General features: G+C 28.5%; 1 protein-coding gene across 1 annotated transcript in view; it reads left to right on the forward strand.

Annotated features, from left to right (window-relative positions):
* The window catches only part of LOC106789879 (division abnormally delayed protein), a 116,003-nt gene that overhangs the window by 88,805 nt on the left and 11,855 nt on the right, over positions 1 to 15,343 (forward strand). Inside the window, exon 5 of the mRNA XM_014754405.1 lies at positions 3,984 to 4,276. Within this exon, the coding sequence (XP_014609891.1) occupies positions 3,984 to 4,276 (293 nt within the window). The remainder of the gene's footprint in view (positions 1 to 3,983; positions 4,277 to 15,343) is intronic.

Genomic DNA, 15,343 nt, shown 5'->3' on the forward strand with positions numbered 1-15,343 from the left:
TATATATATATATATATATATGTATATATAAATTACATGTTCTTTTTAATCAATCAAAAACGAAAAACGAGTAAATTTTATCTATCATTATCTTATATTTCAATATTTATTTTATATACATATGTAATAAAATTTATTAGTAATATTTAATAAGATAAACATATTGTTGAAAAGAGATGACACTTTAATAGTCCCAATAAAACATTATAATAATTTACTAAGACGTATTTATATGAATCTTCAAGTAAATAACGTTAGGTGCCAAAAAAAAATTTTTCATATACGACGACATATGCCAAAAGTTTCTAAATGATTTTAAAACGTCAATTATTCTTTTCGTGACAAACTTTAAACGTTTGAAATTAGGCTCTTGTAGTTTTATAATTTAAATAATATATATATCTCAACTTGGGAGAAAAAAAAAGTTGAATAATAAACAACAATCGATTTAAAATCAAATTGTTTATTAAACCCATTCTAATGTTAGCATCGCGAATGTTTCAGTATTGATTTGCATTCAAAATAGTCGAATTCGAAATTTGGTTTCTGCATAAATTTCACGATCCAACGATATATTAATAGACAAACTGTATATGCAAATAACTTTATTACAAATAAGTTTAATTTGTTGAATATTTATTATCATTGATTCAACGATAACGATTAATTGTTGCTTCGCGTATTCCTACGGTATAATGTGTGTTTACAATCAGATAAATTTCACGTTAGATATATTTTTCTTTTGCTTGGGTCATAAAGGGTTAAAACATAATTTTGATGTTACAACGATGAGAACGGTGGTCTCGTAGTCATAATAATAAAGAGAAATATTATTTTTCTCTTTGAACACACACACACACATTAAGTTTACTGTCCATTAGTTTACATTCAAAAAAAATAATTTTACCCGCCAAATTGGTAGAATTGAAGGGGGAAAAAAAAGAGAGAGAGAGAGAGAGAGAGAGTGAGAGAGATAATAAAAATGAAGGAACACGTCATTTGCCAACAATGTCGCATAACAGCTTTATAAAACGTATTAATTGAAGTACAAATTGTGACGTTTCCTAACCGAATGAATATTTCGCGTAATGGGTAAAAAACAAACACGTTTAATTTAAAAAAGAAAAAATATAAAAAAAAAGAAAAAACAAAAAGGAAAAAGGAAAATGTTCCAATTATAATTAAAACCAAAAAACAACCATCCCGTTTCGTTGTTACAAATAATGAACGCAAAATAAAAGAAGAAAAAAAAAGTCAAACACAAAAGGGGGAGGAAACAATTTTCCGATTGAACGTTTTGTTGTCTTTTTTTTTTTTTTTTTAATCTCCCTCTCATAAACGAAGAAAAGTAATTAGTTAACTAGTTATAAACTCATTTAACTGTTTATTTCTCATTCGTCTTGTTTTTTATTTAATTTTTTTTTATTCCTTTTTCTGTTTTATTCTCTTTCTCTCTCTCATAACAAGAAAATCATCATCGTTCATTTTCCTTCGCTAAGCGTGTGTGCATATATATGCCCCTCTATACGTATTTAAGTGAGTGCGTGTGTATGTATATATATATATATATGTGTGTGTGTACGAGAAAGAGAGAAAGATCGAAAATGGTTAGAGAAGATAGACAGAGATACAAGCTTGTTAAACGTAATTGGAGTTTCAGCTTCCTAATCGCTTTTGACCGAAGCAAGTTTAACCGCTCGTAAACGGATGCTAAGGCTGCGAAATTGATAACGGAAATCTCACTAGGCGTATGCAAACGTTGAAAGAGAGAATATTCGTTATTAGCGATGTGAAGATGCAAACGAGACTTGAAATCGGCATGATTATGTGTGTATTCAAGTATAACGTACATATGTATATGTATATGTATAAATAGTTATTATAAAAGTTTCTAACTGGGTCGAAACATTTGTTTAACTAATTATACAAATTATATACAACAATTTATTTTCAAGGAATTATACTATTAGTTTATGACAAATTTTGGAAGAAATCAAAAAAACACATTTTTGATTTATATAGAAAATTTCTATTTTACCTTGCATTTACATATATATGTATATTTGTAAGACAAAATTTTCTTATAATTATTATTTTATATTGTTAGGAAAAATTGTAAAAAAAGAAATACGTAATTGATTTTTAATGATTATCTTGTAATTTTTGTTACATCCGTGTAAACGTTTTTATTCGTATAATTATTATTCAAAAACGATATAAAAGAAAAAAATAATAATTGATTTAAATAACAGATTTGTAAAAGTATTTACGTATAAGAGCGTATGAATGTTGTTTACGCGCATAATTATTATGACAAAAAAAAAAGAAAAGAAATTAACAGTACACGAATAATATATAATATACGCCTAAATATCGTCGTAATAAAAGACAAACCGATAAAAAATAAAATCGATTTATTAATGAAATTTTTTAATTTATAATATTATAAAGTAATTTTATTGACTTGAAAAAATTGAACTATTCTTAAACGACAGAATAAACGCACACGAACATTTGGTTCACCCTAACAAAATTAAAAAAAAAAAATAAAACAAAAAGAAAAAAAAGATAAAAAGAACACAACGTCATGCAAGAATATTATAAAAATTAAACTTTTGTAGAGAAACTTTTGTATTACGTCCATTATCATAATACGTCTCCGTACACGTTGTACGTGGGTATTATTATTATTATTAGTGCGAATGTGTGTTATGGTGGTGGTATCATCATACGTTCCACCAATTAAAAGATAATCTTCTAATCCTGCTCGTTCGAGAGACACGGAGGCGGAACCAAGCTTATATTATCCTCGTCGTTGTCGTAGTAGTCATCCGTTTATTCATAGAGGAGGAACGGGTCAAGGGTATAATCCGTCTCCTCCTTATTCGTCCTCCCTTGAGAGCCGAAGGTTAAACGAAAAGCATGTACTATGAGAGAACAGTATAGATGTATAGACAGATAAAGAGTGAGAGAGAGAGAAAGAGAGAGGGTGAGGGAGAGGAAGGGAAAGAAATAAACGAAGACAAGGAACAACATTTACACGCCCACAAGTTCCATCTTAATTACTTTATATGCCTCCTCCTCCTCCTCCTCCTCCTCCTCCTCCTCCTCCTCCTCCTCCTCCCTCTAACCCATCAAGCACGGTTTTACGATCAACTTTTCTTATTTAAAACTCTTCTCGAATCTTCATCTCGAATGTTCGTATTTGATTAGCACCGGTCACATCAGTGTAGTATTTTTAAATCATATAAATATATATATATGGGATATACCGAGGAATTTTATTTCTTTGGGTTTTTATTATTTTTTTCTTTTTTTTTTTGGTTTTATATTTATACTTTCTTTGTAACCGCTATTTTATGTTTATTCAATTTATGATAATATGGACGTTTTAAATATTATTTATTTATTAATAAAGAAGGATAACACACGTTTAGTTGAAATTAAACGTAGATCGTATTATTTTTTAAACATAATAAACTTTAATAATCACGTAGTGATTGAATTAGAGAAGAATGATTAAGTTCCTAATATTGATCACGACTCACTGANATATATATATTATTATGTTAATTGAATGATTCGGTATTGATCGGAGGAGACATGAATGCGTGGATAGAAGAGCAAAGGGTTAACTGCAAGTAACTTTAAACGCACGATAATTAATTCACACAATAGATATATATTAATATAATATTTATATGAAATAATATATTAGTATAATTATTTGATTATATTTAATCATATTTCATATCGCTAATATTAAAAGTTTATTTAAAGCTGATAATATTAAACAAAGTTATTAGAAAAAAGAAATTTAGAAATTCGTGAATTGTAACACATAACCAAATCAATAATGAATATTTTTTACATTCATTAGTTAACTTTTTGCAAATGATTATTATTATTATAAACGAATATATTATAAATTGATTGAATAATTTGGAGATTAAATTTAACGGATAAGAAACGTTGGTTTACAGGTGCGAAAAGTGTGCGGTCGTTCGGATGTTGAAACACCATCCGAAACCAGTGGAATAGCACCAGATGCAGTTGAGAGGTCATCCGAAGCCAGTCTAGAGATGCACGCAGCTGTACCGCCACCATCATCGTCCTCATCAACAACGCACAGAACACTACCTAACAAGTTGCACACACAACTGGGAAATTTCTTGGCCAGTGTAGCAAGCTCTCGTACCTTCTATGGCACCCTTGCTGATACTATTTGCGAGGATCATCCTGATAAAGGTTGCTGGAACGGTGAACGAGTTGGAGAGTGAGTAACTAATATTTCCAAAAAATTATTTATCTTTCTATTAAAAAACAAAAATATAATAAATTTAATTTCTAGAGATAATTTTTTTAATTTAATAAATAAATAGAGATAATAAATTTAATTTATAGAGATTATGAAATACATTATCCTCGTATCTTAAATCGTTTTGTATTATTTTCATTTCACGTAAAACTTTTTTTTAGGGAAAATTTAATTACGTAATGTTCTTGATTCTTTTTCTTTTTTTTTTTTTTTTCTTTATTATTTCTAGTTCCAATTTTTAATATATTTTCTCAATTATCGAGCAATATTTCGAAAATTATTTATCCTTATTATTATTATATTTAGTCAAATATTAGGTCTCTTATCTTAAATCGTTAGAATTAGTTTGTTTCTATTGAAATTTTTGAAGAATTCCAATTATGTTATTAATTTTTATATTTTTCATATATTAAGTCACATACATTTTATAGATATTTTGAAAATAATTAATATTACAATTTTCTAACAAAATTATTTTCAACCACTCTCTTGTTACTCATTTATATTACTAACAGTTATTATTCAAAAATTCAAAAGCAAAGAGAAAAGGAAAAAACAAAATTAAAAATAACAAAGTTACTTTCATTTTCATTTCATTGAACAAATTTAAAAGTTCGATGCAATTCCTGGTGCAATTGAGTTAAACTTTTTTGTATACGACATTATAAATGATTAAAAATATTATTCACAATTATTAGATACATAAAACACATACATTATTTATTTTATTATTAATTACACATGTTTAGTATCAACTGTTATTAAAACGAACCACGACGTCATCTGTGCTCGATAAAGAAACGGACGTTTGAAGGGTAAATAAAAAAAGAAAAGAATACATGAAATAATGAAGTACTTATATATACATACACACACTTACTTATATACACGTGCTCGGAAAACGTTCTTCGTTGATGACTCGATTGTCGACCAATATGTACTTCTCTCTCGTTATTAATTCGCTGCATTTTCCTTGCAGCCGTTCTCGTTTTGTTGCTACGACAATGATGACTATAATTCGTTGACATAATATCGCACCTGCTCGATAACGAACGAGTAACACAATGAAAGACGTCAGAACTGTGAACGATACGTGTTCGATAATACTAAAAACTTCCACACGGTTAATTGTTTATCTTTAGCATGTTGTTCATTTTCAAATGTTTAATAATATTATTGGATGATTAAGTATATTATCAAGTGTGTTTTTTTTTATAAAGATTCTTGGAGATTCATAACATTTTTATTTTTTATTTTTCATTGTATTATTAATACAAACTACAATATATGTAATATATCATTTTTAAATTATTCTAATCATTTTTCTGTATTATTTTTTTATTAAAGGAATTATTACAAGAAATTATTTCTAAGATAGTGATTATAATTTTTTTTCTGTATTCTTATATATATATATATATTTTTTTTTTTAAGTATTTAACAATTCACTGAAATGGGATAGAAATTTAATGCAGTTCTTCCATTATAATAGTAAGTTCGTTAAAACGTTTCACCGCGAATACAAAGAAGACGAGTATCGCTAGTCTCGTGAGAGTATTATTTCACTATCAAAAGCGTGCAAATGTGTGTTGTATTTATGAAAACGCGAATACAACAATCTTGAATATGGAGATTGTAAATTTCAAAAAATAAAAAATAAAGAGAAAGAAAGAAAGAAAGAAAAAAAAAAGGAGGAGACTACGCATATCGTTGCACAAAAAAGAGAGCTCGGTTACGTACTACAAGCGTTGGATGCAAAATTCGTGAATCGAAACGATGCATGTTTTAATATGTAGACGAGAGAAAGCCTGAGGACTTTCACAGCGTGAAAATAAAAAAAAAAAAAGAAAAACAAAAAAAAAGTATGACAAAGAATATATGATGCATATATATGTACTGCTCCAGCCAAAAGTTACTACAAATTTTTAGTTTTATGATCTAGAAAAAAAAAAAGAAAAAACAACAACGTGACTGAAAGTTCAAAGTATTAGTCCGATTTTTGTACCACGTTGTAGTTTTGCAAATTTGATATGAAATACAAGAATTATATTTAAAAATGTCGACTGATAGTCATTTGCATTGTTTTCATTTCGATATAAGTTTGCAATTAAACGATCTAGAAAAAAAAAAAACAAAAAACTAGAACTTATATTACAAATATTTCGATGAAAAGTAATTTTTATCTTGAAGAACATACCAATTGCAAGTTTGTAATTTTACGATATAAAAACAAATAAAAACATTGAGCCAGAAAATATGAAGAAAAATTATATTTAAAACATTTAAATCTCAGTTCTCTTTTAGTTCTCCAATCAAAAGTTGAAATGTTAGTTTAAAAATAAAAACTTTCGTAAAGGAATAAATTACATTTGTAAGATTCGAGTTTGATAGTAGTATTAATATCATCTGTAAAACCAAAGTAATTAGCTTGGAAAATGTCTCGAAAAAGAATAATCGATTTTTCAAATTACTTTATGAACTTTTAACTTACATATCCTAATATTCAGAATAAAGTTACATACATGTATATATATATAATATGATATATTCTATATAATAAAATACATATTTCGTTAAAAATATTATATATATATAATATATTGCGAACAAAATCTTAAAAAATGATTAATTATCTATTAAATAAAAATTATATATAAATATTACATTTTATGAAACAAATTATATCAATTTTAATTGATTATATAAATCTTCAAAAAAAAAATAATGTATAATATATCATAATTAAAATGTATCTTCGGCATGTGGTTGCTAATAATTTACTTTACAAAAAGAAATAAGAAAAAAAAAATGAAAAAAGAATTGAAAGGAAAAAGAAGGGAAATAAAAAAAAGAAAACACAAGAAAAGCAGAACGAAAGGGGAAAGGTAGTAGAGAGATAGACATAATACAAGAAGGAAGTTAGAATTAATAGTCAGAGGTCACAAGCCAAGCTTTATATCGCAACTTTAAAGTTTTCTACAATGATCCATCCCCCTCTCCCTCACCCCCACCCCCCACGAATGGGACGACCGACTTTTTAGTTGTCGCAATTTCGTCTAATTTTTCTCTCTCTTTCTCTCTCTCTCAACGTTTGAAAACTTGCCACATAAATCAACCTACTAAAACAAAAAGGAAAAAACTACGACTCTTTCGTTTCCAAAACTTTCTCGTACCAATACACATTTAAAAAGATATTTACTTCCTCTTTGAGACGAGCTTTCCTAATGATACTTAATTACGCAATATTTTCCTTCAATACATTTTTATCTATTTATCTATCTATCTATCTATCTCTCGTTCCTTCTTTTTCTCATATTTTTCCTTTTTTTTTTTATCTTTTCGTCCCCATCAAATATTTTAAGCAAACGTTCCGACATTTAAAAGCAAGTCAAAGTGAAGAAGAAGAAGAAGAAGAAGAAAAAGAGAAAAAATAAAATGAAAAAGAAACATTTAGCAACGATATCATGATAGAACATCCAAGGTAAAATTAAATATCTTAGTTAGAGAAGTATAAATAAAGATAGTTTCTTCTCTATGACGAAAGAGAAAAAGAGAGAGATAGAAAATAGTTTGCAAAGATAAAGATCGGAATGTGTACGACTGTGGAAAAAAAAGTTAAAAAAAAAATAGGGAAAAAGAGAGGAAAATAGCATCATCTAACTCGCCATTTTGTATTTTTTAAACAGAGCGATACGTCGTTTACGGTCACGAATTCAAATAATTCATTCTTTCAATGCAATGAAAGTATTGAGATTGTGTTAATATTCGTTTAATATTTTTAACGAACACTTAGTCACTTATATGAACATTTATATACCCATAAGTAAAGGAATATACTAACTGATACACGTATTAACTATAAATACGCATGCACATATCTAAGCCTACACGTAGATGAATTAATACGTCCGAAAATTATCATAATTTTCCTTCACTGACACGAGTTTTGCATGGAAAATTTAATATTTTTAATTTTACGTTATTTCATTGTACAATAATCGGGATTCATTTTGCAAAAGATTTATATTAAAATAGTATATGAAATACAAAATAATTGTTTATAAAAACTTATGTGGAAGCGCAAAAAAAATTCCGAGAACGACCTAATTCATATATTTCTTAAAAACTTAAATCAGTGATCTTCAAATTACGTTTCACGAAATCTTTCCAACGAGTTCTACAAATCGTTGTTTGCACATACATAATTGAATCGTTTATTTTGAAAGTGTTTCAGGTCAATTTTTATTATAAAATGAGATGTCACATATATTTGTGATTAATTTGATGTATAAGCTTTTTTCTAGTAAACTAGTTAATATTTAATATCTTCAAAAATACCAGTATTTTGTTCAAAACAAAATTGGCCAATAAAAGAAATTAACGTTAACGATCTATTATGAAATTTATATTAAATCTATTTACACAGCCCTTAAATATATATATATAATATATTATTTTAATCAAATTACATATTGAATAAGTTAATGTAATGTAAACATTGCCAAACAAATTCGATACGATTAATTTCTATTTCTATTTTATTTTTAATTTACTACTAATACGTTAATCTTTCATTTTCTCGTAACAATCAACAAATAAATTTGCAACACCATTGTCAAAATAAACGTTTGTATATATATATATTACACACATTACATATATATTATTAATATCATTTGTTATGTTACCGTATAAAACTGGGTTACGTTAAATATTTTTCCACTTATAAGGGTTGTGAACCGTAAACGAAAAAAATTTGAAGACCACTGGCGTAAAAAGGAAACATACTTGCTTACATATGTAGGACAAGTAAAGCTTATAGAAAAAGAGAAAAGTGTGTGTATGTGTGTGTCCCTCTCTCTCTCTCTCTCATTGCGACATCGTGACCTCGTATCTTCGAGACGAAGAAGCATTTGGCTACATTCGAGATCGGTGCGACGTAGTGGCGCCCATTTCCTCTTCTTGCCAGACTCTTTGGCGGCTTGGCGTCCCACGGGCTACGTTCGACCTCTTCTCCCACTTTGCTAACTCATAAATACACACACAGACACACACACGGAGTCGATATACGTACTATCGCACAACAAACTATCATCCGCCATTTGCTAGATTTTATGTATGGCTGTATGTGTGGATGTGTGTGTGTATGTGTGTGTAGTATTATACTTACGTAGATCATGTCTGTTAGCACTTGCAACAATCGGAACGATTGCGCATAGGAAACGAGGTCACCTAATTAAATATATGTCACCTAATTAAATATATGTCACCTAATTAAATATATGTCAGGTGACCGTCGTGAAGTATCCCAATAAATATTTTTGATTTATTTTTATTTCTTTGTAAGAGCTTCCTTGTGAATAATGTCAAGTGCGTATACGTGTAGGACAGATTGTATGTTACGTGTCATTTATTTGTATATTTGTTTGATTTTTTCTTTTCTTTTTTAATTATGTCGTTATAAATGATATTTGGACAGCAGTTGGTGTCCATAATTTAGGAAGTTAATATTTTTTGATTAAATGTTGTATATATTATGTGGATGGTAAATGATATCAAAATATAATAATTTATTAATAATTAATGAAATATTTAATGAATTCTTTGTTTATTCGATTTAGTCGTTATTAAATGATTTAACACAGTTTGTTCATAATTTAATGAAATTAATATATACTAAATATACGTAATTGTTTAATATAGTATTTATTAATTGCACAATACTAATACTTTTTTTTTATAAATAATAATATGCACGAATACGTTGTATTTAATCTTTTAGATAAATTAGAAAGAGAAGAGAAGAATGAGATTGAACTAGTATAAAAACTTTTTTTAATAATATTTCTCATATTTAATAATACGTGTGTATTTGTTATTTTTTATATATACATATATAAATTCTCTAATTTAAATTTGATTTCTTTTGCCTTTCAAGGAAGCCAAACTAACGCATCGATTATCGATAATAATCGTCGTTGGCGCCACATCGTTTTACGACTGATCGTTGTTGATTCGTACAATCTGTGAGCGATACGTTCACACAGATTAGTATTCGTTTGACCTTATGAACCAAACAGACAGATGTAATATATGCGGAAGAGATATTGCTTGATAAAAAAACAAAATTGGAAATAGAGAGAGAGAGAGAGAGTAAGCTTACTTCTTCTTTCTTTCTTTTTTTATTCTATTTTATTTTACATTCATTTAATTAATAATTCTTCCTTTTGATTAATAAATTCTCTCTCGAACTCGCTCTCGGAACTGGCTTCCTAAAAAAAAGAGGAAAAAAATAAACAAAAAAAAACCGTTTCTTTTCGTTAATATTCCGCTTGTATCCTAACTACCTGCCTCCCACCCCCACCCCCACCACCACCACCACCACTACTACCCATTATTCTTTTTCTTCTTCTTCTTCTTCTTCTTGCATTCCTCGTTCCTTCCCCACCTTCTCCTTTCATTCCTCCCCTTTTTTTACTTTCACGTCATATCATTCGCATACATCCTATATTCTCTGTCTACCTTGTCATTTAATATTTCCAACATGGTTTCCACTTGTTTTTAACTCTAACTTTGGAATTTTTAACCCCACAGTTTCACTTCCGATGATTACTTATCTATAATCTCTTTTTTTTACTCTCTTACTTTATTATATTAATATATAATAAAATTTGTTTATATATTATGTATAATAATGATTTACTATTGCACGTATTTTTTTGTATTCCTCGTGTAACGTTGTTTTTTTTTATCTATAATTCGCGATCAGGATTGAAATAACTATATTGTATAAAATGCTGGATATATATAAATTTTCTATGAGTATTTATGATTAGAAATAAACGATTAGAAAAAAATGGTTTATTTTGTTGTAAAAAGTTTGTAGAAAATTCGTAGTATATGGAAATAAACGTGTTGCATTAAAACAACGTTATAAGTATAATATAAAAATTGTTTATACCGTGCAAGGAGGGAGGGGGTGAATAAGTGCACGAAAAAATATTTTTAATCAATATCTAAGAATATAATTCGATATTTTGTTACGATTTTTATTATTTTTTTTATTATTTTTTAGAAAAATACGCGATAATATTTGTTCTTAACGATGGTTCAAAATTGTTTTCATTACGATTACAATAATAATGTATAAAATACATTTTTCCTTTTAAGATATTATTTAATTATCTTTCGCGGTATCATTTTGTAATTTTTTTAAATTAAAAATCTTGTTCTGTTCTTTTTGTATTAAACGAATGAAAATTGTTATTAGTCGGTTTTATTGGGAAAAAATATTTCCGAATTTATTGTTCGCAGTAGTAAAAGAAAAAACGGGAGTTAAGGGGGATAAGAAAGGGGCGGGGGGTAGGGGGAGGGAGGGGGTAGTGAATGAGAGAAGAACCTTCGAGCGCTTCTTTGAACCTCGATTACCGACTTACATTCAATAAACGTCATTACAACGAACACGCCGCTGTGGTACGGCCAATTTTCCATGATTACTAAATTGCAAATAAAGGAGAACGCATAACAGATAACGATCCTTTCTCCCCACCCAAATACCTCCCTTTCTGTTACGGCACTGGTGTTCCCAATACCATCTCGTCGTTCTCTTTTTCATCGTAGTATTAAGATTATACTCGCGATGATACGCATTTTGTAAGAAAATAATCTAATAACAAAATTATTTAAGACATTGTAAAAAACTTTGTAAGTTGTGCAATAAAAACCTGATTATATATATATAATAACAAAATTATTATTATTATTTATTCTCGAATAAAAAAGAATGAAATAATTTGTTTGACAATTGTGTCGAGTGGTCAATAGTTTTTTTCTTCAATATTTCAATTTAATACAATTTCATATAGATTTTTAATAAATTTGTATAAGTGACTGAAATTGTTATTTTAAAAGATAACACTTTCGAATATCGTTCAAAGCAGTTTCTTCTTGAATTTCTTTTTTGAATTATTTAATTAATATTGAACATATATTTTAGAATTAATGAAACAGTGGTATGTTATATAAAATTTATAAAAAAATACGGATTTTGTCGAGACGTCATTTTTAATGACAAAAATTAATAAACAATTATTTATCAATAATAAAATTGTAATATTTTGTTTATACGTTTCAACATAGTAACACAGTAATTAATTAAATAATTTAAACTTATTAAATATCCAAATAAATGACTAACAATATTAGACCACTTTCATAATCACCTTAATTAATATAATTTATCTCAACCTTAAAAAAAGAAAAGTTATTTTCCCAATGTACGTACGACATAAAAAAACTATAATAATCATTTAGTATTATTAATAAACATCAATAAATAAATACGAATAAGAAATTGAAAATAACTATTATCGTATTTTGGTATTTTTGTATTAAAAAAAAGCAAACATTTCACGTCGACAAAAGTAAGATAATTAAAGATTATTTAGTATTATCTTTTGTATTCCATTCATGAGCATTTATGACATTGAAGAAGAAGATAAAGAAGAGAAGGAGGAGGAGGTGAAGGGAATAAACGATAATGACAAACTTTAAAGCTAGAATTTCGAATGACACGGTACACTGTTGAAAGAAGAAATAAAAGGAAGGGAAGAAACGTAATAAATCACTTCTACCATAATATATTTCTTTGGCAGCCCGAGGAATAGTAGAACGTAACACTCGAAACAGTATTTCACGATTTCGCTCCCGCTGTTCTCGCACCCTCCTCCTCCCCTCCCCCTTTTCTCCCATTCACCCTTTTTCCCACCTTTTCCTTCTGCCAAGTATACAACAACTTTCTTCCCTTTGGAAAAAGAGGCTGGTACAATCTTGAATTCCTACCATAAATTCGTGTACTAAGAGAGCCAGCAGCCCTCTCGTTCACCAATGTTCGCCATAATACTTTTTTTTCGAGTATACTAAATGATTCGTTGTACATTAGATAATTGGAAAAATTGTATAATACAATTTATAAAGCTTTTCTCAAATCTTTAAACTTTAGATCGAATTACTTTTTTTTGTTTTACTATTCCGTTTTTCGTTTTACAATTTAACGAAATAACATTGGCTTGTTGATGAATTTGGAATAGAAAAATTATATGAAAAATACGAAAAGAAAAAAGAATATAAATTGAAAAAAAAAAAACAAAGGTTTTGTCATACTCTTTATATGCAAAATATTGCGGTATTGTTAATAAGTATTGTCGTCATTTTGTATAAATAATAAATAATTGACTCTGTTGTATTTTTTGTTTGTAGTATAAAATACAATAGATTATTTTTTTATGAAATAATACTGCAAAATAAACACAAATAGACGAACAACGATGTTGGACAAACAATCAGAGTTCAAAAACGAGTTAAAATATAGTATTATAATAAATATAACATATATCATTTATTTAAATAGAAATTTAGTAAAAAATTTCAACAACACACACACACACACACACGCACTGACCGATCCAATTAAAAAAAAAAATTGCTACTTATATATTATAACGACAAATTAGATAATTAGAAAATTGAAAAAAAGAAAGAAATTTAAAAAATGTTAAAAGCGAGAAATATAAGAAAATTATTCCAATTTTCTTATCTTTCTTTATATTGGTTATCTTTATCTTTTGTTACTCTTTATTTTTTTCTTTTAATATCATACATGTAAATTGCCCTTATAAACCTGTATTTTGCATATAAACGTATTATATATATCTATATAATACTTGGATCGATCTAATCAAACGTGTTCGAAGTAGAAATTGGAATATTAGAATGAAAATTCACGTAAGAGTGAGTAGTGTCGCATTTAAACGTAGGATGATGACGTAGGAGAAAACGTATTAGAATAGTAGCGCAAATTCTTCATCCCGTTAAGGGAAAATTGGTTCTCTCGATCGTCATTCTGGTTACTCTATATAACATAGAAGCAGAGTGTGGTGTCCTACTTCTCTTCGATCCTCCGCACCGGAGCTAAAACCACTTTACCCGATAATTCATTCATCCTCCAATTATTTCGATCGTTCTCTACGTTCCACCTCCTTCAAGAAATTCTATAGCTTTAGTATACCAGAAACTCCTCGTCAATTTTCTCTTAAGAGCAGAAAGAGAAGAGAGAGAGAGAGAGAGAGGGGGGGGGRTGGGGGGKAAGAGATTCTGGATCCTTTCTAAAACGTTCCCTAAGAAAAGGGAACCCCTTTTGCTAACGGGAAAAGCAGAACGGTGACACCTTTCGCGAATTTCTTGCCACCCTCTTAAAACGTCTCTCGATATTTCTTCTTTCCCCATCATTCTCTCTATATAATATATATCTATGCATTTGTGTGTATTTCAATGTGTGTATGAATGTGTTCAGCAGTTCGTGTACATCGGGAACCAAGAAATGTCCCCATGACAATGTCGAACCCTATACAAAAAGAGAATACTCGACTCGTAAATCTCTTAGGGTGGGGAATGGAGAAAAGGGGTGGTTTACACCTATCTACCTATCACCCTTTTTCTTTTTTCTTCTATTTTCTTTTTCCTTTCTTTTTCCTCTCGCACAAATTATGTTTGCATCCGAACGAATGAAACGAATGAAGGAAGAACCACGGAACTGAAGAAAGATCGAATTAAATTAGCTTGGATCGATGTTAGATAGTACAGAAGTACTTGTATAGTTTGATAGTAGTAATGTTATAGTAGTAGTTGTAGTTGTAGTTGTAGTATATGATAGGAAGAGAGACGGTGGTTTCACTTTTCCCCCGATTGGCTATAGAAGGATTCAATCGAGGCTTCCTTTTGGTCGGATCGAATCTCATTTAGATTTTCACCCCAAGATATACTGTACGTGGTCTGATAGGACCTTCTGGAGCTTCTCTTGCCACGCGAACAAACACCATCGAGGTGTATCGCTAATATGTTACGGGTTTTATTCTATAAAATGATCAATTTAAATTTATACTTTTATCATATTGTATAGATAAACTCTAATTACATATTAAACAATTATTTATAACATTTTTCTTTGTTTTGGTTTTTTTTTTTTTT

Source organism: Polistes canadensis, unplaced genomic scaffold (assembly GCF_001313835.1).
Source record: "Polistes canadensis isolate GaletaPanama2010 unplaced genomic scaffold, ASM131383v1 scaffold_206, whole genome shotgun sequence".
Taxonomy (NCBI): domain Eukaryota; kingdom Metazoa; phylum Arthropoda; class Insecta; order Hymenoptera; family Vespidae; genus Polistes; species Polistes canadensis.